General features: G+C 46.8%; 1 protein-coding gene across 2 annotated transcripts in view; it reads left to right on the plus strand.

Annotated features, from left to right (window-relative positions):
- Window positions 1–4,118: 4,118 nt before the first annotated feature.
- NPR3 (natriuretic peptide receptor 3) overlaps window positions 4,119–24,267 on the plus strand; it is a 39,334-nt gene continuing 19,185 nt past the window's right edge. For both annotated transcript variants that reach the window (XM_075137803.1, XM_075137802.1), the window contains exons 1-3: window positions 4,119–5,446; window positions 10,204–10,326; window positions 15,268–15,434. In XM_075137803.1, coding sequence (XP_074993904.1) covers window positions 4,738–5,446; window positions 10,204–10,326; window positions 15,268–15,434 — 999 coding nt within the window. In that variant the 5' untranslated portion in view covers window positions 4,119–4,737. The remainder of the gene's footprint in view (window positions 5,447–10,203; window positions 10,327–15,267; window positions 15,435–24,267) is intronic.

The following is a 24,267-nucleotide window of genomic DNA, read 5'->3' on the forward strand; positions in this document are numbered from 1 at the left end:
AATTTTAGTGGCATCATAGAAATGAAAAACTATTTCTCCGTATTTTAAAACTAACATGAATCTGAATGAGGCCTATATTTCCTTGGCAATGTATGATATATTTGGACATATTCATTAGTAAGGTAGACAGTTTATTGTTCATGCAGACTAGGGCATTAATTGGAAAGGAAACACGGAATGTAATTCCAACGTGCTGTCTTGATGGGCTGCTGCTGTAAAATAGGGTTATTCTTGCAACTTCACAAGCAGATCTATTGCCTCTCTTCAGCTTTTTCTTACATAAAATATGTCAGAGCTGATTTATCCCTGCTATAATGCCAGGTGGATTGACCTGAAAAGGAAGAGGAGAAGAAATGAGGTGGCTGAAAGTGTATCATGGAACAGCTAATGAGACTTCTTTAGTTTAAGGTCATTAATATTGTTCCTGCATGCAGTGAAGGGCAGTGCTTCAGGGAGTCTCCAAAGTCTTCTGAAGGAAATGAAGGTATGGATCCAGTTCCTTTGCTATAACTATATGGGGCGCAGAAATAAGACTATTACAAGACACATTTGCTGACTGTGATTTATACTGCATCACTTCCAAGGTATTAATTTGGGCCCTCCTGAAGTTGCTATAACTCATACCAGTTGTCAATAATTTAATTTTGGTAAATCAAGGTATGTCCTAACATGCGTATCTGCCATAATTCTTCTTATGCCAGACTGGGACCTCCTAAGAAAATTCTGAGAGCCGGAATTTTGTGTAAGCCACGGCAGCCCTCCTGCATTTTGCCTTGAATGTTGAATCTCTGCAGTTTTCCTGATTTGCTGTCTTTCACCCTGTTACCTCACATTCAATATTGTCCATAGACGTGTGGAAACACAGCAAATACTGATCGGATTACATTGGGTTGTGAGGTTGAGTTTTAGCCCCATGACTTGTATGCTTTAGAAGAGTACGTGCTTTTGAAATACTCTCTGGGAGCATGAGCACGATCTGCAACTACTTGGGGGTCAGTCTTTTTCATCGTAGCATCTGCTTTTACATAACTGAACAGCACCTCTCTCATGGGGCTGCATCTCAGCTCACCTTTCAGTATTGGTGGAAAAGGATGGGTAGGTATAGGACTGTGTGACTGTTGAGGACCATCAAGCCAGGATTTTAGGAGCAGTAGTGAAGACAAGCAGTGCAATAGAGGGATGATCTTGACATCACCCTAGACTTCTGGGACATCACAGTTTGCCTTCCCAAGTTCTGTTCTCCCCATTTGTAATATAAAAATGACATCCACCTGCCTGCCTTTACCTTACTTTGTGTTGTGAAGTGGAAGCTGTTAAGATAGCAAGAGTAGCGAGTTCTGCAAAGTGTATTACTGTATGTATGTATGCTCACGTTTTGTGTGTGTAGTTTTGTCATCTTGTAGTTCTTGTACACATATCTACACAGAAGTTGGTGTCTCTTAAAAGAAAAGCAAGTAAATATGTCCCCTTTCCATTTATTTTTTTAGCATTGGATCAGCTCAAGTTTTCATGCTGCAATATTTTCACCTAAAAGCTGTGTTGCATTTTTACATAAGTATACAAAGGTAAGACCACAAAACACAAGAAGAGACACCCAGATACATCACGTCGCACTAAGAAATCCCTTAGGTGTGTTCCAGAAGAGTATAGATTCCTTGAAATAAAAAGAGAAAAGATTTCTTGAAAAACAAGGAAAGAATTTGAAAGTCTGAATGGCAGGATGTATTTGCAGTACAGATGATGTCAAAATATTTCATCTTTTCAACCTCTAGGGGGGACTATGTTTTCAGTGAACCTGCCTGTGAAGAATTTTCTCAATCTGCAGCAGGCAGTTCAGACTATTGCTAATGCTAGTTGGTGCGAGTCAAGTGATTCTTGATTTGTGTGTGAGTTATTTCTGGGGGGAATATAACCTGTATCTGAAATGACTTTAGTCGTAAAGGGCCAGCCTGAAATCTCTGCTCTTACTGCAGTACGTGGCCATTCTGCCTGCTACTGATTCACAACTACAGGATTTGTTCCTATTAAAAAGCATTTAGGTAGCCGAAAAACATGTCTGCGGAGAAATGCTGAATTTATAGCTATGGAAAATACTGTAAGAGAACTAATGATGAGGTGGATTAAGTGACATTTTTAATTGGGATTAACGAATTTTTGTGCATAACTTTCTGGGTCAGAAAAATGAATCAACCACAGGCTGGGATTCTTCATTATAAAACTGCTTAAGGTGAAGGGGAACAACTGAAATGTGTATGACACTTCGGGCCTGCAGAGACACCATGACTCCCATAGGGCTGAATGCAGTTGCTTAGGTGAGTAAGGACCACACACTGTGGGCCACATCTTTTTCTGAAAGCATCAAAATTGGTCTTTGACGCTGCTACTGCTACACAGTACGGGCTAGATGCCTTTTGTTCCTTTTTCCCCTCATGTTGTTCCTGCTTCTCCCACTCTTATTCATTCCCAGCAGTACTTTACCTCACAAAGAACAGGCAGTGTGAAGGGATGGCAGCCCTGTGATTTATGGGCTTACTATCTCTTCCGTTGTGTTTATACAGCTTACGCTCAAATAAGACAGCTAGGAGAGTATGGAGCTCACACGTAAAATGAAAAAGATATTCTGGTGGGGGAAGGAGGGAATCAAGAGAGATCCATCCAGATTTCGGTGTTGTAAACACATCTGTAGGGTCACCATAAAGCAGTGACTACAAAGGTCAGCATTTCAAAATGTGTCTTAAGAAAATGTTTTTCCAAGCTTTGTGGTGAAGATGGCTGGCGTGTTGTATATTGTAACATTCTGCTTAATCTCTGCTGTGTTATATGGAGTCATTTACAACAAAAAATGCCTGACATAACTTACAGTACAGGAACATACAAAACCAGCTTCACCAGGGTGGATGTTTATGTAATCTTCAAGAACACTCTGAAGTTCAATTCAGTAATCAAATAAAACTACATGAGAGGCACATTTCTCAGAGACGCTACCCATCTTTGAATTTCTGAGCTGCTTTATTTTACCGAGCCCCGTTGGATAAATGCTCCCGCAAAAAAGATTTTTTTTGGTGATTATTTCTGTACCTCGTGTTATCTTCTGTTTTCATTCCACTTCTCGGTTGTAATTACACAAGCGCTTCCAGCTTTCTTTTCTTTTTAATCAAGGCATCTTAAAGGTGAGCAGATGGTCACCCCAGGAGCGCACGTTTCCCATTCATAGACTGCACAGTGAAGGCAGCAACAAAAGTAAGTTTACACATACTGCCCTGACAACGACCTCTGTGCTGAACTAAACAAACTCCTTCTGTAAAGCCAGGAGCAGTTCCCTCACCTTTCGAATGCAAACCTGGCACTCTCTGAGTAACCATAAAACATCAAACCACGCAGGCCTGCTCTGGGTTTGAGGATGCGTGCTGTTACGGGGCACAGAAAACTCCATAGAGAGCCACCCTTTAGGATTTTGCTGTCAAAAAGCATCAGGTATTCCGATGCCTCTTTCACAAAACACTTTGCACATTTTGCATTGATTTTATTTCAGAGCAGGAGTGTCCATTTTAAACGGACACTAACAAAATCTTAAGCATAGCAGCTTTACGGCCAGCAAGTAGAGCTGAACAGGGATGCATTTAACTTGCTCTGACTAGGCAGTGTTGTCAAGATAACTCAAAAAGTTATTTTGCTTTTTTTTCCCAAGAAAATAGAACAGGACTCGTCTGCTTCACTGGGGAAACCTCTGCTGGTTGGGGCATGAAATTGTGTCTCTCGGACACAGTGCGTGGGAAGCGACAGAAAACTGCATCTGAGCCTTCCTGGCATGCGGCTCTCAGAAAGACCCCAGAGGGATACGGGCAGGGGTCAGGGATCCAGTGCCGGCTTCCCCACAGGGTTATGCCGTCCCTGCGCACGGGCACCTTTCTGGGTGAGGAGACACGAGCCGGGCAGCCCCGCTTGTACCCTGCCGCAGCGCCCTTCAGGGCATCCCCCGTGCTGATGCTGCAACCCCCCCTCTCCCAAATCCCCCAGCCCTGCCGAGCACCCCCCCGAGCGCTCGGGGGGGGGAGCTCAAATGCTTCCCTTATGCAGTACAGTGCAGCTTAACCGGTCTGAAGGAACCCGAAAAAATATTTTAAAAAAATGGAAGTGCGATGGGATCCTTTACCGCCCGACCCCAACTGCAGGGACTCTCTTGCCGGGGAGGGCAGCAGCCGAGCAGAAGGTACATGAATATCCGCACATAAGCGTTCCATACGTGGTGAGGACACCCCCCGCCCCGCGGCCCCGGCGCTCACCGCGCTCGCAGCCCGCCCGCGGCCCCGGCCAGCGGCAGAGGTGTGCGGCCGCGGGGGGGCCGCCGGAGGGGGCGGGCGGGGCGGGCGGGAGCGGCCGGGCCGGCTCCTCCCTGCGCACAAACCCGGCCGCGCCGCGCCGGGCGTGCGGAGAACTGCCGCCGCTCCCGCGCTACTTAAGCGGGGAGGGCGCAGCCCGGCAGCCCCGCGGGGGGATCCGGCGGGGGGGGCGGGCGGGGGGAAAGGCAAAAAATAATAACAATAATAATAATACTCTATCTATCAGAAAAAAAGAAAAGCAGAGCCGAGATGCTCCGTCCGTAACCCGCAGGCTGGGGCAGGTTGTGAATTCGCCAAACACCCGAGAAATAAAGCACGACCGAACAATTTCGAGGCGGGCGGGAAAGGGGGGCGAAAAGTTTGCCGGAGCTCGGGCGTCTCGGGGGGGGCGGGCGCGATGCCGCCCTGGCTGCTCGGCAGCCTCTGCTGCGTGCTGGCGGCACGGGCGGCGCTGGGCGGCGACCCGGCGGGCGCGGAGGCGGCGGCGGAGGAGGAGAAGCTGATCCGGGTGCTGGTGCTGCTGCCGCAGGACGACGCCTACCTCTTCTCGCTGGGGCGGGTGCGGCCGGCCATCGAGTACGCGGTGCGGAGCCTGCGGGAGAGCGGCGCCGGCTTGCCGCCCGGCTACGCCTTCCAGCTCACCTACGAGGACTCGGCGTGCGGCAACCGCGCCCTCTTCAGCCTGGTGGACATGGTGGCCCTGCAGCGCCGCCGCCCCGACCTGCTGCTGGGGCCCGTCTGCGAGTACGCGGCCGCGCCGGTGGCGCGGCTGGCGGCGCACTGGGACGTGCCCATGCTGTCGGCGGGGGCGCTGGCCGCCGGCTTCGGCGCCAAGGGCGGCGAGTACTCGCACCTCACCCGCGTCGCCCCCGCCTACGCCAAGATGGGCGAGATGCTGCTGGCCCTCTTCCGCCACCACCAGTGGAGCCGGGCCACGCTGCTCTACAGCGACAGCAACCCCGAGCGCAGCTGCTACTTCGCCATGGAGGGCGTCCATGTGGTCTTCCAGGAGGAGGCCTTCCACATGGCCGTGCACAGCTTCGACGAGAGCAGCCGCCACCTCGACCTCGACGACGTCGTCCGCGCCCTCCAGACCGGCGAGCGGGGTGAGTGGCGGCGGGGCGCCCGGCTTGGCTCTTCGACGGCTTTCGGTGGCGGCCGGGGCCGCGGCCGGGGCGCCGGGGCAGTGGGAGCGCCGGGAGGGAAGGTCCCGCGGGAGGGGGGAGTCACGTCACGTCCCCGCCCGTGGGGAAGCTCGCTGCGGGACTGTGTCGGCATCCCCGGGCCAGGCATCCCCCGACGGGTGGGGACCAGCTGCCCCGAGCGAAAGCTGTGCCCGCCGGAGTTCATTGGAGCTTTGCCTCCCGCGGCGGGGAGGGAGGCTCGCCCTCGGGAACCGCGCTAGGAGGGTTTTGCGGCGTAGTTAAGAAATGAGCTTTCTGCCAGCGGTCTGGGTTACCCAAAATCGCCCGCATCTGCGGAGCAGCAAATCTGTTGCTTATTCTCCGAGATTTTTGAAGTGACTCTCTGTAAGTTCAAAGTCTAAGCAGAGATGTTTTCTTCTCACCCTGCTGTGTCTTGCCATGGGGATCCTTTTCCCTGTTGTTGGAAGCCCCGTCGAGTACTTCATAAATAACAAATGCATTTAGGGGAAGCGGTCATTTCGGGGGATGTGTGGATGCAAAACCCGTGAGTGTGTGCAGTAATATTGCCACCAACTGTTAGCAAAATACTGTGGAGATAAATGGCTTGTAAAACATCTTAGAAAGTCGCCCCTGGGCTGGATGAACTGGGTTTGCATCATGAAGTAATAAAACGCTCAAAGTGCTTTGGGACCTGCAAATTTGTAGTTAGATGTGCTTTAAAGTGAGATCTCGCTGAGCAATGCATGGATACATGGGCTTATCAAAACGGCATTTTCTCTTAGAGGCTTTTACCAGCCATAGGCTTCCCCAGTAAGTTATTGCAAAAAAAGAAAAGGTGTATTCTAGGAGTGGACCGCAGGATTAAGTTAAAGAAAGTCCTTAGCTGTTTTCCAAAAGAGGCGTAGATGTACAAAGCACTTTTTTACGTCCCTGGTTGTAGAATTTTAAAATAGCATCAAAATCATGTGGTGCGTGACTGGCACAACTGGTGTTACGATGCTGTAGGCTGTGGACGGAGCAGCCTTGCACTGCTGATTTCGTTACGCTGCTGTGAAATCCTTAATGTGCACAGGAGCGTGTGTGAGATAGCTGAGGTCTAATAGCATATGGCTCTTTAATTCTCTCTTCACTGAAGCAGGTGCTTAAAATAGAGCTTTCCTAATAGGTACTGTTCGGGGAAATAAACTGAATGGAGAGAAAGAAATGTGTAAGTGCTAGAGGAAACCGCTATGTGGGGAAAGATGCTTTTCTTTTTTAATCAGCCTTTTGTGTGTGTTTGACTTTCCTGATGCTAAGAGCATAACAGCATGGCAGGAAAAGACGAGTGTTCACCCTTAGCCAAAGGGAGCTGTGGCCGTGCTGTGGGAACGTGACTGATGGCTAAAGGCAAACCCCACACTTCTGACTGCTGGCAGTCAGGGAAGAGAAGCTTGCTTTCAGCTCACTTAAATGCTTTGCTGAGCTGAGATCTTTGGTCTTACATCATTCTGTAACTTGCAAGTGACTGAACAAAAGCAGCCCTCTGTCTTACTTCCTTCCCCCCCTGTGCCCGCTGGGGACCCCTTCCTCCATCTCACCTCTTCATTTGTCCTCTGGCTCATGCTGCTACTGCGAAATGCAGCAAGTGGGGCGCTTCCGCCTCCACTTGTGCCTTTCTGACTTTAAAGACTGACCACAGGACTCGCCTTGCACATTCCTCTAGGCCTGAGGGGTGGTCCTGCTGCTCACAGCATCTTTCAGGTTGTCACAATATTTTCAAAGTCACATATCATGTGAAGGATGCACCATGTGCCTTAGCTGACCAGATGAGGTCTTCATTTCTGCTGGGGACTCCTTGGAGGTCCCCCACGGGGCAGCAGGGCTGGTGGGCAATGTGGCACTGTCCAGAGCACTTCCTAGAAACATTTTTGTTTGGTTGATTGGTTTTCTCACCAGTTTTTAAGGATTCCTGTGTCGCATCTACCGTGACACCATCCTGTGCTCTGACCCTGCACCCTCTCTGATTCCGGAGATCGCTGCTGGTGGTGATCCCACCTGAGTGGTTGGGCTTCCTTGAGCTGCTCTGAGTGGGAGTGGGCTTTCAAGCAGATCAGGATACATGCTCAAAACTCTCCCGGGGCTGAGAAAGAAGCTGCTCCATCAGCTGGCCCGTGGGGACCCGGGGCAGAGGTTGGCCCCGTGGGTTAGGTTGCTGCTGGCTGGGGGTTTGCACTGAGCTCTCGGGGGTCTGGAAGGCAGGGGCACACTCAGCCACACACCCATATTTGCCAGTGGCTCCCTGCTCAGTGCCTGGAGCCACTTCAAAAGACTGAAGTCCTGGAGCCACAATAAAATCATGATGAAAAATATGATGATAAAGTTAACCACTTGTCTTTAATGAATTTTATTAGTAGTTCAAACTCCCTTGTAGGCTCAGTTAGCCACACTGCAGACTTGATGCTGTAGGCTCAGGTTTACTATAATGGTCAGAAACCCAGGACTGTGCTTAAATACGTTCTGCATAAGCATGTAGTCCAAGGGATGCGCATAGCAAAGGGAATGCTTACTCCTTTAAGTGGAATTAAACTCTTAAGTATTTGCAGGATGAGTCAATAATCCTAGTCAATAAATTCAGAATATTAGTATTAGAATTACTGTGGTCTGCGTGTTTTATACTGGAGGGGGAACATTTTGTATATGTTTGCACATACACATTTGTATGTACACAATAGTAAGGTGCAGATTAAATACACAGATGCAGATTAAATACACATAATTTACATTTTTGGAAGATTGTGAGAGACATGCCCATAGCTTATTTGCTTCAAAATCTTGAAATATGTAATCTTTGCTCTCCTGCTGGGTTAAAAACCACATCCAAATAGTTAATATTACTTCCCTTACATTCCTTCAGAGGCTTACAAAATATGACTTAATGTACTTTAAAGTAGGGGTTTTTCCCCCACTCTTTTTTTTATTCCTTTTGCTCCAGATCTTTTACTGGTGTTGTGGGAATCTCTTTGCTTCCATCTACAGATTATGATTTTATGATAGATGTGAATTATAAACGTGAAGTCAAGGGAGAATTGGGAGGGCAGCAAGGAAATGTTTCAAAAGGGAATCTCTCACCTATGCTGAAATTAGAAACAGTGAGACAAATTCATTCCTGATGTGCATCTGGAAAAGATTTGATCCAAATTTTATTGTAAGAAAATTTTTTTTCTTCTTCTTTTCCTTCATGCTAATATACTTCACAATGGTCATGAAATATGTCTTGCTCTGTTGCTCTGGAAATTATTATATTGCTCTGCTATAATCGGGAGGACAGAGCTATGCATGGTATAACTCTCCTGAAGCATGGGGATGTACCGAACGTGACTCACCCCGGAGGCGCATCTGGAGCTTTATGCCTGTGATGGCATCCAACCAGAAAAGCGATGGGAGAAGATTCATTGTGTGCGAAAAGATTTGGCCTGTTTGGCCTTTTCATTTCTTATAATAGCAAACACTTCTACCCAGAAAAGCTGAATGTGGTTTTGATTCAGTTTTATTGTTGGGGTGAAAATATTTGCGTACATTATTGCAGCTTTTGAGCCCTGCCATGCGTGACGGCGTTCTTGGAAATGTGCGTGCAGTTGGTTTTGAATCATTGTCCCAATAGGATCTCTTACGACTTTGCTGCAGGATGTAGCCCCGAAGCAGACACTGGTACAATACTTTGCTGCTCCCTCTGATGTCGATAGCTTCATACCCATAGTCTTGTGAGCCTAGGTGAAAGTTTATGGTATAATGTGCTCAGTGTGGGAGGTGTCTCCCCATTGCTGAAGACTGTGCCCGAGTTCCTGCTTTCCCTTTGCAGAGGGGAGGGCAGCAAGGGGCATAGTTCCCCCTGCCCAGCAGGTTGGGGAAGAGCCCTCTCAACCCCCGTTGATGCAGTGTGGATCACGGTGCCCACCTGCGGGCTTGTAGGTCCTGCTGAAGCAGCAGAGCCCCTGCTTAGCTCTTGGTCTGTGGTAAATGAGGCTCTGTGGCATTTAATCTTGTAACCACCTTTAATCTTCACGCTCAGAGAGTGGCACTTGCTTTTCCCCTTTCTGAGCATTAAGCGTCCCATCAAAGGTTGTTGCCTAGGCTTATTGTGTAGTCTCTGGGGAGAAAGTCACGTCCTGGAAAGATTCACACCACTGTCCCTAGACAGCTGCAGAGATGCTGCTTTCCATTAACTGTAGAGAGGCAACAAATTCTAGATCAGATATCTAAATTTTAGACAGCTGAGGTGTAGGCGAAATGAATCTACACCAAACTCTTCAATGGAATGGAAATTAGAATGGTAATGGCATTGTGTCACCTTAATTCTTCATCTTCAGATTGTCTTATGCCCACTTGGAAGTAACAACAGAGCTTATGGTTGCAGTTGACTCTACAAATATGTGCAGCTGAAGAAATTTGAAGGCAGAACTTAGCACACATCGCAGGGGTAAAAAAACGTAGATCACACACAGGCTCTGTTTAGTTATTTTCAGAGGAGACAAGGGAGTAGGAAGGCTCTCTGTGTTTGGTACCTGTCTTCTGTCAGCTGTTGAGGAAATCGGCTTTGTTTGCCGTCTGCGTTGTCGTGTTTGTTGCAACACTGGGGGGACAGCTGGGGTCACTGTCTCTGGCAGCATTCATGCTTAACAGCCTGTTCCCTGAAGTTCTTGAACTGCTCCTTATCTGTGTTTTTCATTTTCTTCCACCAGTTGTAATCATGTGTGCCAGCGGTGACACAATCAGGAACATCATGTTGGCTGCTCATCGGCAAGGAATGACCAACGGGGACTACGCTTTCTTCAATATTGAACTCTTCAACAGCTCGTCATATGGTAATGTTTTTTCCTGCCCAAGTATGTTGCAAAGTCTTCTGTAAGCCTGGTAATATTTTTAGATTTGTTAGCCTCAAAATACGCCGCACTGAGTCACAGAATACACCACCGTCTCTCCTGTCGTTGCCGTTGCCTTGTAGGAAAGGACCTCGTGGCTATAGTTGCCTCTGGGTGGATCACAAGATGCCAAATACACTGTGAGCGTTGCTTATTTAGTTACTTGCGGGGGAAGCAGCACCAGGTGGAGACGTTGCTTACAGCAGCCAGGCGTGGGTACCCCGTGCTGCAGTGTGCGCTCAGCTCGAGGTGGCTGGCACCATCCCCAGCCTTGTGACTGCCGGATCTCCGGGCCGGGGTGTTCCTGGCTGCCCGGTGGCCTGCGGTGCAGATGGCTGGGGGAAGCCGTTAGCAACGGCTGGGGCCGTGGTCAGGGCCTGGATCTCCAGAAGTCATCTCTCTGCTGGGGGATCCACACGTCTAATTTGTCTCAGCTTTTGATCAGAAACTGCATCTGCGAAAATATTCAGCGGTGGTGTGCTGAAGGGAAAGCACTGGCTGGGACGTGGACAGTTCAAATAGACTAGAGCAGGGTGGATAACAGTGGCTGATTCCACCCCTAAGTAAAAAGGATCAGATTTGTCAAATTAAAACATGACTTTAAAATGTAAATTAAATACATTTGCTTTCTGAAATATGCCTGCTTTCAGTTGCATTTGATAACGTGGCAATGCAGAGCAGGGACTAAACCTGCTCTCAGCTGCTACAGCTGTCTCAGTTAAATTCAAGGTAATACTGGAGCAACACATTTGCTGAGTTTTAAACAATGTCAGATGGCTGAAGCTGAGGCAAGTTCCTGCCTGGGAACTAGGTTTTGTCGAAGTGTCAACACTCCTTTTGAAAGGAGCAGCCTCTTTTACAGGTGCAGAGAAAATAATTTCCCCCCTGCAGGCTGCCTTAACTAATCCACTACAATAACAAATTCATTTCAAATTGAAAACCAAGTGGGAGTTGAGAAAGAAGGAAAACTTCTTGGTTTTTTTTTCTTTCAAGCCTCAAAAAGCTGATGAACAGGAACAATTGAATACACGAAAGGACAATGTATTTTGTTTAATAAATCAGTTAATTGTAAGTTAAATTCTTCTGCATAAACTTTTTGTTATCCATCTACCGCCTCTGAGATTATTTTTACAATAAACAGTGCGATTTGTTGAAAAGCTCTATAATGAACATATATAGAGAGAGATACAGGAGTACAGATACCGCTACATGTATCTTCAAGGTTAGCTAAAGAAGTTCTGCCAGTAGTAGGGAAATCACTTAAATAACTAAAAGATAAAGTGGCAGAACAAGATCAAAGCCAATGGTTTTAATCAAGGTTTTCTTTTTCTTGAGTTAAATTTGGAGTGACTTCATCCCTTGTGGCACAAGCAAAACCATTTGGCATTGCAGCCTTAAGCAGGACCAGAGTAAAAAGCTGAAGGTCTACCCGTGTCAGCAATCACAAAACCCTGAAGTTTCAGCCCTTCTGTAGAACATGGGAGCTTCCCAGGGTTGAATTTAATAGAAACCACTGATCAAATGACCCCTCTGGCTGCCGGTGCTGGCTCGTTACCCCCGCACTGCTGCTGCATTTCATCTCACAGAATAGAAATGAGTCAGAAGTGATTCATCTGGCTGTGGGTACAAGTCTGCGTGTGAGCTGGACTCCCTTTGGAGTCACAGGAGAGAAGTAGGCACCCTGGATGGCGATTCACCTCACACTTAAGTGTCCGAAATGGCTCAGATGAATCGTCCCCTACAACTGATGGTTTCCTTGGTTTGGCTGAAATGGGCGCTCGGTGACTACCTGGGCAGCGCTGAAGCTGGCCGGTACAGTTGGTACCCAACGTTCTCCTTGAGCAGGGGATGCTCATGTAAGAGCAGCGGCTGCGGGAGACGGGCGGCTGCGTTTGTGATGGTTTTGTTTTCCAGGATGGTATTTGCTAGGAGGTAGCGGTGGCTGCAGGAGGCAGTGTTGCAATCCCCAGGCTCAGGGCCCGGCCCCAGGCGGGACCCTGGCATCCCAGCTGAGGTGGGGTGGGTGTCCCCAGTGATGCAGACCCCAGCAGATGGCACTTTGTTCAGCCGTGTACAGGGCAGTGCTGTGCCACCCTGGCGTGGGACCTCCATGCGACATGGTGATGGGGGCAATACCCGTTTGCCCGGCAGTCGTGTGGGAGACTCGGCACCATCCTCCTCTGCGTCACAGGTAGTCCAGTCTTCTTGTAGCTTTTCCAAGGGATTAGTGAAAACTGTCTGTCTTCTGATGCAGTGTAGTTAGAATGTGGTATTTCATGGCATTTCTAAGTAATTATTCTTTTAAACCAATTTTTCTGTTTCTTTTTGGATATGTTTCCCATGAAGAGCGAAATGACTGTGCATCAGAAGCTGATTTTTGTGCAGATGGTCATCACATGCGGAAAGCAAGCATAAAAGAGAAATTTAGAGAAATTCTCCCAGAATTCCTTGTTCCCAGTGCCTGGAGATACTAGATTTTGTACCTTATAAAACGTACAAATGCTAAGAGTGGGTGTGATTGGCAAATGGGCACATTGCCTTTAAGTTCAGATGACCATATTGCAGTTTGTTGTTGCCCTCTGTTCTGAATATTTTTGATTTTTCAGAAGAGCAGGCGTATTAAACGCCAAGGCTGCAATAATTGCACATAAGTACTGTGGCAAGATGACCTCCCACAAAATAATCCATGAAGGAATTTAAATATGTAAATTATTCTAGGAACGCGGTTATGCAAGTGTACCTTCCCTGCTCCCAGGGTCAGAATTTTTAAAAATAAATATGTGTAGTGTCCAGGACAGAAACTTATTCACATTCTACCAGCACTACCAGTTTTTTTTTAATATAATCTCACTCTTTTTAGCCATCTCCATTTGTAAATGCAGAGCTATAGCTATGCAAAACTACAGCCCACTGTGCTGTAGTCTCTGCTGTACTTCTTGAATACTTCACCTCTGAAATGCAGGTACCCAGCTGGGGCAGAGGTTTTTCAGCTTCGAGACTCCGGCAAGGCTTGTATCTTCCCGTGGGCAAGTGAGCAAGACGTGCTAGCTTACAATTGCCAGATGTGCATTGCTTTCATTTTGAAAGCAGCAGCAAGGAGAGGGTGCCGGCATTGAAGGGAAGAGTGCTGCCTCTGAGGGCAAAATCAGATGGTGGGATGTTAGTTGCTCTGCAGTGTTTCCATCAAATCCGATGAATAGGGTCCTGACGTAAGTCATTTTGACCAGTTAAACTTTGTATTGGGGAAGAAATCCCTAAACCAAGGGAGACGTATCTAGAGCTTCTTCATAAAAGAATGAAATAACTGCCCAAAAAAAAAAAAAAGAAAAAAAATTGAGGATTAGCAAGGTTCATGATGTTCATAAAGATTGCAGTCCTAGCTGGTGCTGAGCTGTGGTAAATAAGACTTTCCTGAGGTGGAAAAGAGAGGTAAAAGGGCTCAGGTGGTCCTGTGCCTCCTGCCCTGTGCTGGGAGCGACGGGAGCTGCCAAAAGCAGCACGAGGAAAGACTTGTCCTCTGGAGAAGTGCACGTCCTTCGTTCCTTCCCCTGTGCTCTCTGAGGAAGGAGAGCAATTCTCCAATTACATTTATTGTCAAAAACAAAGACGAAAAAAAAGAAGTCCTAGCAGCAGTGCCGGGATACTGGGAGGACAAATCACAGGCTCTGTATTCACCTGCTTCGGGGGGACTGGGGTGGTCTGCCCATGAATTTGCTCTTGTGGGCGTGTGATGCAGCTGGTAGTGCCACGCAAGGAGCACCATGGGTTTGGTGCCTGGACTCCATCTCCATTAGCATCTCCACTCCCAAACCACTTGCTTCTCTTGTCCAAATGGCACCATGGTCCTCAACCCAAGCAGAGCAGCTGCATCCTCTCTCATCTCAGGGTCCCACGTGCCTCCAGGTCGCCCTTGAGAGCTTAGCGTTAGTCTTCGTCTTGGCTCATTTAACCGTGATGGGGTTTGTTGCTATTGTTCGAAAAATAAAATGACTGTCTAGCTTTTAATTATTTGTAAGCATTTAAAGGCACACTGCTGAGGGCTACCACTGTTCCCTCTAGGTCTCTTTTATTTATCATTTACGTAGAATAGCACAAAACCTGGTTCATGGCCATGTGAAGCTTTCCACTGATCTTGTGAAGCTTTGGCTCAGGGTCTCCAGACATGCTAAGATCAGGCCCTGTAAGGCGGGAGGGCTCCTCTGCTAATTAACCAGTCAGCTATCCTGGTTTTTAAAAATCTGATTACTTTCCTGGTGGTCTGAGTTAAATCATTCCCCTGCTGTGACACAAAACACATGTAAATACAGCATAGGCGCAGGGTCCCATTTTATTTCTAAGTGTTTCTTTTTCACTAAGAGCAGGGCTGGTCTAGCAGGCACTGCACACATGGTTTTCTCCTTGACCACAGTGGGAGAGCTGTGGGAGAAGTAGCTGCACCATCTGCCTCCCATTCGAGGTGGTGATCATACTATTGACTTTACTGGTGCTTTTCTGACTGTCCAAGAGTGCCGCTCGTGGGGTGATATGGAAAAAAACTTTGTGGTCGGATCCTCCCTCACTTGTTCTAACTTAAATATCTCTGCGTTCAAGATCTGGCACACGTTTTTTGCTCTGAGATGTCTTCTCACGCTTAGGCTTCATCCCACCCTTTAAAAATAAGCAAGCACAGCATGAGAGTAAAGTTGTCTTTCTGTTTGCACATTTACTTCCCACCAGCCGTTCCTCCCTGCCTGCTTTCCTGCACATCTTGGAGCAGGTTCAGTTCTCCCTTGTACTCTGCCATCTCCCCAAGGTGCAGGAGAGGGGACTTCGGGGTAGAAAAAGGAAGGCAATCCTGTAATGGTACCTAATTTGGAGTTGGAAATATGCTTGTTTTCGCCTTAGGAAATGGCTCTTGGAGAAGAGGAGACAAACATGACCTTGAAGCCAAGAAGGCATACTCGTATCTCCAAACCGTCACTCTGCTGAGGACCGTGAAGCCTGAGTTTGAGAAGTTTTCCCTGGAGGTGAAAAGTTCCGTTCAGAAGCAAGGTCTGCATGAGGATGACTACGTAAGTACTTGACAACAGGCTTCAGGTCTTAGCATCTTCAAAAACACGCACCTAATTAAAGCAAAAGTAGCAGTGAGCCCTTCTCAGGACAGAATCACCTTGGTTCAGTTGTAAAAGCCCACTGTTGCCTATATAATCTCTTTTCCTTTTTTTTTTTTTTTTGAGGATGATGCAAATAGCAGCAAGAATAGACTTGGTGTAGGTGCACTATGTCCGTGCATCACCATCCATGAGCAGTTGTCCTGTGCTTGTCCCCTTGTTCATCAGCAGGAGGGTTGGGGAAAAGCATATTGCCAGGTCTCTCTCCCTCCTCCACCAATCACTTGTCTTTTTTTCACAGGCAAAGAATTATATTCTTCGTCTTTGTTCGCTCCCAATACTTTTTTTTGGTAGAATCAGATCTCAGAAAGTTACACTCTCTGTATTGCATCTGATGAAGTTTTTCTTGATGCAAATGAGAAAAGAGGTCTTATTCCCCAACTAACTATATTTAGGTTATTGCTGTTGTTTATTTTAAACTGTCTAAAATATCACTGTAGTCCTTGCAAGTTGTTTTAAACCTAGGGGAATGCCACTGTCCCCCAGAGATGGATGTGGGAAAGTATGTATTTTTTTAATTTTTCAAAATGTAGGAGGAAGATGCCTCTGAAAATTGCTTTTGAGCTACCACAAAGCTAGTTCATTAGGGATTTTCACAGAAAAGTGTTCTGTGAAAGCAAGAATGTATAGCACATTCCTATAGGGATTTCTTCGTGCTGATATAAGTACTTCCCGGACAGTCAGCCTTCCAAATACCCTTAGAAAGAAAAGATGCTCGAAGAGAGCTTGGTCAATCTTTAGCTGTAGGAAACAAGAGGTGTAATACGAACAATTCCTTAGGAAAAGTGACTATCAAGAAAGACGTAAATCTCTTGCAGTTAAGAGCATGAGACAAAACTTCTTCCGCTATCATCGCTATACATGCCTACAAATAGAGGAATAATGAACCCATAAAGACAGAAAGAAATTTTGGCTTGATAGACTAAGGCACTATATTACATTGTTTTTCAAGCAAATTCAAATGTTGCTGTGAAGTGCACTCTGTGAAATCAAGGTGCTGCAGCAAGGGTAAATTTGCTTGAAAGCTGTTACCTTGGGTGAAGGGAAAAGGACTGGTGCATCCAGAGCACCTGCTTTAACTCCTAAAGGAAGGTTTGGGGGAATTTGTGCCCAAAACTCAAGCAGCTCAAACCCCTCATTGGCCAGCTCCCACTTAGGCACCTACCTCAGCTCTTTGTTTAAGCATTGTGTGTTCCCCGGGTGGAGGCATCGTCTTTAGTTCAAAGCATGAGCAGATGAACTTGAAGGTTGTGTTAATAAATGACCTTTCCTGCAGTTTATTGCATAATCTCATCTGTCTTCAGAAAACCTGTGCTTCTTAGAATTTGCATGTATTTTATTTAAATATTTTATTTAAAATGTAATGTTGAATCATATCAGTGGCTTGTATTTTTCCCATGAAACTTTCAAAGCCTAGGCAGGCAGAAATAGTCTTTTGTTGGTGTTCTTTGCCTCGGGTTAGTAGAGAAACCCCAACTGCCAAGTTCAAGGTGCTGCTCTCTGACGAACCTGCTAAATGAGTTTTGAACAAGGCATGGGACTGTAATTTGTGCTGTTCCTCCCTTTTCCCTCTGTGTGCCCTTTTGCAGATGTCACTTAGCAAGATGGTTGGTGGGAAATGTGATTTTGAATGTTAAAGATCCAGTCATCCCCAGTTTTGTGGCTTTTCTAGTGTGACATTTCAATGTTAAACTGTGGAGAGCTCAGGATGCTGTCTGTGGGCCATTCGGAGGCGGGCAAGGGGAAGCTTTGCTGTTATTTAGGATGGGGACCACTGCAAACCCTATGCAAGTTCAGCGTTGATAGACGCTGGATAGATGCAAGCCCAGTTATGGTCAAGCAGAATTGGATCCATGAGAGAGCGAATCCCCCTGTGCCAGCAGGGGGGAGATTTTGCAGGCTAACGTGTTTGTTGGGGAGATTCCTTGCACAGCTGCGTACCCGTGGCCAGAAGTCCTCTCTTCTCTTTCCTCACACCATGGTTGCTTGTGCAATCGGACCTTCATGCTGGCAGTGCTCCTGGCTGTCCCAGGGCAGCTACGCGGGTGCCTGGCTCCCTACCGCCTCGTCCTTGACCTTCTTCTGCCTGGCTCTGAGGGCTGCCTCTTCCTGTATCCCATTCCCACCTGTGATCCAGAGCTTTTCATCCTGTTGCAAGCACTCCCTCACCCAAAAACGTCAGCTTTTGCTCGGGCCGGGCAGCGGCACGGGGCCCCTCCTGCTGCTGCTGCTGCCCCTCTGCTCCTCTTCCTGCTCTTCCCTTCCCACCTGGCTTTCTGCACTCTTCCCAGCCTCTTCTTCTCGGGGCAGAGGGAGGACTTGTGATCTAGCTACACCTACCACAGTTTCCTGCCGTTTGAAACGTCAATGCTTGACTCACGGGAAGCTTGTGCTGGAGGCCGTAGGGATCTGGGGCTCCTTGTGGAGGATCCCGGCTATGGGGGAGGGAGGTTTGGTTTCACATGCAGCGTGTCCCGGTATTACATGAATGCTTAACTTACACAGATCTCAGCAGAGCCTCCCCTACCTGCTTTCTCACAGCTTCCTAACCCAGTGGGAAAATAAAACTTGTTTAAGAGAGGTAGCCTTGGGTTGAGCACAGCAAAAAACATTAGCTGTGTTACTTCGTTAACAGCGTGTGAATTCTATCTATCTGGTTTGCTTTTCATCATTTACGATGAATTTTACATTTCCGCACTTTGGACAGTGGGAAAGAGATGCTTCATATTCCCTTAACTGATTGTCCTGCTACCGTGTTCAGAGGAGAAACATTTTGGGGCAGCCTTCAGGCGGAAGAAAAATACCCATTTTAGAAACTAACGGGGAAAAATAAAAAGCCAAACTGCGGGCCAGTTCCTTCCTCTCTGAGAGATGTGTGGCTAGTGGGCACCTCATTAACGATGCTTCTTTTGGCAGCATGGGAAGAAAGTGGCAACGTTGGCCTGGTGGCATGCTAAGCAAGGCTGTGTCCTCCAAGGGAAGCTTGGGAGGGAGAGGGCCTTCAGCTGCGTGGGTGGGAAGCGACAGGGATGGATTTTCTTTGCTGGATTTTGCTCCTAAAAACAAAAACTCTGGGGAAAGATAGTTGGTGGTACGGACCATCTCAAGTCCTGTCCACGGGTGTTGAAATAGAATCCTCATTCTCTTCTGCAAGCCATGTCCCAAGAGGATGAACTCAGGGAGGTTTGGATTTGAAGCATTCAGTGTTTCTGCTTCTCTGTGTGGATTTTTCCAGTGTCATGGGAAAACGGGGCCCTTGGTCCGTGGTCTAAATTATCTCGCAGTGATCCTAACTCAAACAAAAGTTGTTAGCGCTGCCATTTTGTCCTGGCCGCTTGCCAGCACTATTCCTAAAGGCATTATTATCTACCAAAAAAGAAATCATAAAAATAGAAAATAACAGATGACAGAAGGGAAGATAAGGGAGACAGAAAGGGCAAAGTCCTAAAGCAGCAGCTGTCCAATTGCCGGACTGGAGAACACATACAGCCCTTGGAGGAGGAACAGGTCAAAGAGTGTTGTTGGCCGTCTTCATCTCCAGATGTGAAATCACACAGAAGAGAGAAAAACGTGTTGTGAGTGTGTCTTTCCCCGGTCAGAAACTGCTCTTGTTTCTGCATGGGTGCTATAGGGAAGGTAGAAGAGCCGGCGCCTTGTGAGTGAGCAGGAAAGTGTGGAAAAGGCAATTTCTTTGACTTCTCCAGGAATCTCGCTTGTGAAGAAGAAGGTTTCCTTAAGCACCTTCCAACTAAATAGCATAGAAAATAAGAGTGGCAGAGAGGTTCTGAGAAAGCATCTTAAAAGTATTTGAGTAAGTAATAATTGCACAGGATGGGGCTAAAAATGCTCATGTTCCCTGCCTGCAACGTCCCATTGCAACATCCCCTTGCAACAGCTGCCTGAGGGTCAGCGCAGCCTGTTAGCAAATATCATTAGTTTGCTTGGTCACCGCTTTCAGCCGTTACTGTCTTGTTAATGTAACCCAAAGAATGTGGGCTGAAGCATCAGATCTGTTCAGCCCTCGTTTCAGCATTCAGTGGTGTCATGATTTTTTTTCAAGAAACGTCCTGTAGTTCTGTAGAAAGCTTGACCATTTTATTTCGTGCCTACCTGGAGACCGACTTCTCTGATAAAATGGCCAAAAAAAGAGGATTTTTTTCAAAATCCATTCAAATTTGGGGTTCAGACATAAGGACGGTAGAATCACTTTAATGCTATTACACGAATTATAGCAGTTTTCTCACTTCTGTAACGTTAATGCGTTACCAAGACATTAACAGCAATGTGTCTTGGTCTCTATAAACCAATGAGATCCTTGGTTTAATTGCAAAATACAGGACAAGCTCTGCTTGCAGACTTAGAGCCTAGGTGAGGCAGGCAGCAATGGGAATTGCATGCATTTACTTGAAGGAAGAATTTGAAACTGTCTCTGAATTGGTGTGTGAATAACTCCCAACAGATACTCTAGTTAAAAATGTTTATGAATAAATAGCGTGTCAGTTACAGTATATGCATAAGCCATTTTTATTAAATAATGCCGAACACTTAATGAATTGGCGGTAGGCTGCAGTTTGGAAGCTCTTAATGCACCTTCTGTTCCTGACTCAGGCCTAGGATTCAATAAATGCTTTTTTTATGTCCAGCCCAGTATTCTGAGCTGGGATGATTTTACAGCCCGGGATATTTGCTCTTCTGAGGTTACAGACCACCCATGGCTTGTTTTTTCTTCTCATTTAAAAGCTGAAAATGTAACTAATTAAACAAATGTTTCTGCTGTGTTAACTACATGACAGCATTGTTCACGAGGTGGATGCATGGGTTTTATCCTATCCACAGCCCTTTTCACACCGAAAATGAGCAGCAGGAGAAGGGAACTGGAGCCCAATTTGCCTGTAAAGTTGTCTCAGTGAAAGAATGAGCCACGTAGATTAATTAGATCAGCGAGATGCTACTACCTATTAGAAAGGGCAAGTCTGTTTTATTTAACATTTTCAGCCCTCTGAAATGAGAAATGGTGCGCATAAGAGCAACTGTTCAAGCTCCAACAGTTAACTACAAAAGCTACGTGGGAGGTAGCTGTGCTCATAAAGTTTATCATCTCATCCATAACATCCGTGCCAGACTCTTCCCTGTGTGTATTCCTTACGTCAGCCTTTTAATTAGGATTGTACACCAGCTAAGATAAAGGTTGGGAGAAGTGAGCAATTCAGTCATGTCACTGAGAGAGATGCTGAAAATGTAACGTATTCAGCAGTGTACGCCCCACTTGTCTTTTTTCAGGCACAGGCAGGCAAGATTAATGACGAGCAGGCTTTTGTGTCTCTTCTGACTACACCAGGATGGGAGAGACTTTTGGGGAGATTTTTTTTTAAAAAAAACACCAAAACTCTGCCAGGGAATAATTTGTTCAAATGAATAGGTCTATTCAGCTGCTGGAGTGCTTTGCTAATTGTGTTCGAAAGAATAAAAGCAAACCACAAGCTGCTTTCAGCAGCCGGAAAAAACGGGTTCACATGCCAGCTCATTAACAAGATGAATTCTATTAGTAAAACATATTTAGGATTTTCACGACCAGTCCTTCACCCCTTGGAATTAATGAGAGTTTCTTCAATTTCCATAAGAGCAGTGTTGAACTCTGGACTGCTAAATTTGGTGAATACAGCAGATGCTTTTTTTTTTGCTGAAGTTAATGCTTTCTCAGTGATATGAAAGACTAGTGTCTTCCACGTTGGGGTCTTAGGCAAAACTACAGTGTAATAGTATGTTATTTGCAGTTAACAGATGTCATAAAAGACAGGAAAAGAAAGAAATTATTATTCTCTCTTCCAGTGGATTTCTGTTTAGTTTTTCTAGCCTGTCTAAGCATATTTTTGAAGCTGTCTTAAACCATGGAGGAGATAGTATAAAACCATAGGTATATCTGAAAATAGTAACATCTGAACTCTTCGGGAATGTAAAAGTTTAGAGTTGATCTTCATATATTATGTTGTATATTTTCCATAGCCCCATGTTTTTACTTGGGTTTCACAGATATTCACATTCCACTTTATTAAACAGACACTCAGACATCTATGGGCAAGGCGCTCTCCCTTTGAAGTACTTGCTAGAAATACATCTTGTTTTCCACTAATAAAGTGTGAAAAATATGTCTTCCAGCAAAGTTCATAACCTGTTTTTGTTTTTAAGGCCTCTCCATGCTATGTGCATTGCTAATGATCCAAAAACTAATTTGTCCCACTGAGGTCTTGTTTTTATGTAAATTCATAGGATTTTTGATGCTGGTATTAAATGGTCCTCAGGTTTGGCTCTGAGATGTTTGAATGAAGGCAAGGAAAGATTGTGTTCTTATTTTTCACAAAATAACCCTTTACAAATGAAAGACCATTGCTAACTTACTTTCTAGCAGCCTAATGCCTTCTACAAGCCGCGTTCCCCGAGTAGCTTGTGAAAATAACACTCAGTTGAAACTTTTCTTTTTAACTGAAAAAAACCCTCAACTTAACAAGGCACGAAGGGGGAGGTTTGGGTGAGCTGGTCCCGTGTCAGGGTGCCGTTGCAGCCAGCAGCAGGGTCCTGGACAGGCAGCTGGAAGCTCTTTCCTGGTGTCCTTGCCGGCTGGCCGACGGGCTGCTCCAGCCGCGGCGCCGCGGGGGTTCGCCCGCGCGGGTAGCCTCGCGCTGCGGTAACGTGGAGCGGGGTAGGAGTGTTTGAAATCTGGGTGAGCCAAACAGTTCAATCGGAGAGTTAGATCAGGAGGGTGTGGCAGGGGTTGGGGGGAAGGAGCCACATTTTGTTTTCTTTAGGGGCGTAAGGGAAGGACAATTCTTCAAGGCCAGAAATGCATATTCCTTGTTTGAGAGCTCCAGGGCAGAAGAGATGTTGCCTCCACGGGGGCAGATCCCGCCCTGAGGCAGTTCAGGGAAGCTGTTCTGTACTCATTTGAGCTATTGGTACGGTGAAAGCGATCCTCAATGACAGCAGGGCAAGGTCTAACTTTATGACAGTCAGGTGACAAGTCTTCCTGAAAGAACAGTATAGGTGGCAATCAGTGGCACCTCAAGTCTGTGATCTCTTGCTACGTCGGCACATTCATTTCTTATGGCTGAGTGCTGGGAGGTTAAGCAATCTGAATGTAGCTCTGAGAAAGACTCACTCTCCAGAGGGACAAATCTTTTAGGAGGAGGGCAGCGATCCCCGTGTGTGAGTCAGGTCACCCAGGTGTATGAGCGTTGGCAGAGCGAAGGCAGGCAGCAGGCTCGGATGTGCTCAGCTGGGCAGAGAGAGGAGATCAGCGCTCCGCTCTGCCGGCTCTGATTTTTTTTCAGTGGATATTTAGCAGTTCCTCCAATGCGGAGGGGTTAATGTAGTCGGCCTGTTACGATGGGATGTGTGAATAAAGGCAGTGGTGTTCTGGTGCACGCAAGGAGCCATAGGAACCCACAGGAGGATACTCCCAACTTTCCTTCTCTCTTTAGTAGATACTTTTTCGTTAGGAAGAGAAGCCTGAGACAAAAATCAAAAGGTTTAGTCCATTCCAAGAAGAACTAATATATCAAGGCAGATTGAAAAGACAAGGACTGTCTCTGTCCCAGAGCAGATGAATAAAAGGGGCATGAGAAAGGGGCGCGGGACAATGGGAGGAGGGTAGGTGAGAAGCTCTGGGCGCCCTTCGCTCGGCAGCCGGGAACAAGGGGACATTCAGTAGGCAGGAGGACATTTACATTTGATGGGACACGTGTTTGTACGATACATCCAGTTAGCCCACCAGACTGCAGACTACAAAATACCTTAGAAAGCAAAATCAAGCAGGGTCTCAGGGATCAGACAGTTGATAAGGAAGTAAGAAGCTACAAGAGTGAGGTTTTAGCCTTTTGGAGGGCCTGTAAATCCTCAAATTTTGAGGCGTTGACTACCATGCTGCTGCTGGAGGGTGGGAGGACACGTTCCAGGTGTGTAGCTGGAACATTACTGCCTGCTGACAGGTACGCATAAATGTCTTTCAAGATAGCTGCTGTACCTCTCCTTTCCCGTGCTAGTGGGATCCTCGCAGGTATGCCAGCGAGGTTAATCAGCCAACTGAACACCTTTCATCAGATACCCAGTATCTGAAAGAAAATAACAAAAACAAGTCATTAATTTTTAAATTATTTGGAATGGAAGCATGATTAATAGCAGCCTGAGGGTTTGCATTAGTTCCATGCCATTACGATTTACAAGTTCGTATGCCCATTTACCCTGGTATTTAATAAAAGGATCATTTGTCATGGCAACCTCAGCCTCAGGTGGGCTCTTCTGGCAAATGATTTACTCCCAGCCCAGAGGTACCCCAGGTGTTGGCAGGTCACCCCTCTCCCCCAGCACCTGGGTTTCAGCTCCGGGGTGCGCGCACCCCAGGATGCCCTGCAGGCAGGGCAGGGGAAGGGTGGAGTTCAGATTCCCTGAAAGCAGGGATTTGATCCTGAATTTCTCTCATGCCAGCGCAGCAGTCGTACCTCTGGGGCTTTCAGATGAAAGGGGCAGGGGATTTGAAAGGACTGGCTCCCTGTGGGGTTTTTGCAAAGACTTGACTGCGTCTCCACGCAGCGGGGAGGTTGTTACCTGCCTGTGAGAGAGTAACGGGGTCACTCATTCTCCACCTCCTCTGCTGGCAAGGGTGAGCCCTTGTGCTGGTGCTTATGAGTCCTGGTTTTGTGTGCCTAATTTTCACCCGGTACTGAATAAGGAGCTTAGATGA

This window comes from Calonectris borealis, chromosome Z, assembly GCF_964195595.1.
Source record: "Calonectris borealis chromosome Z, bCalBor7.hap1.2, whole genome shotgun sequence".
NCBI lineage: Eukaryota > Metazoa > Chordata > Aves > Procellariiformes > Procellariidae > Calonectris > Calonectris borealis.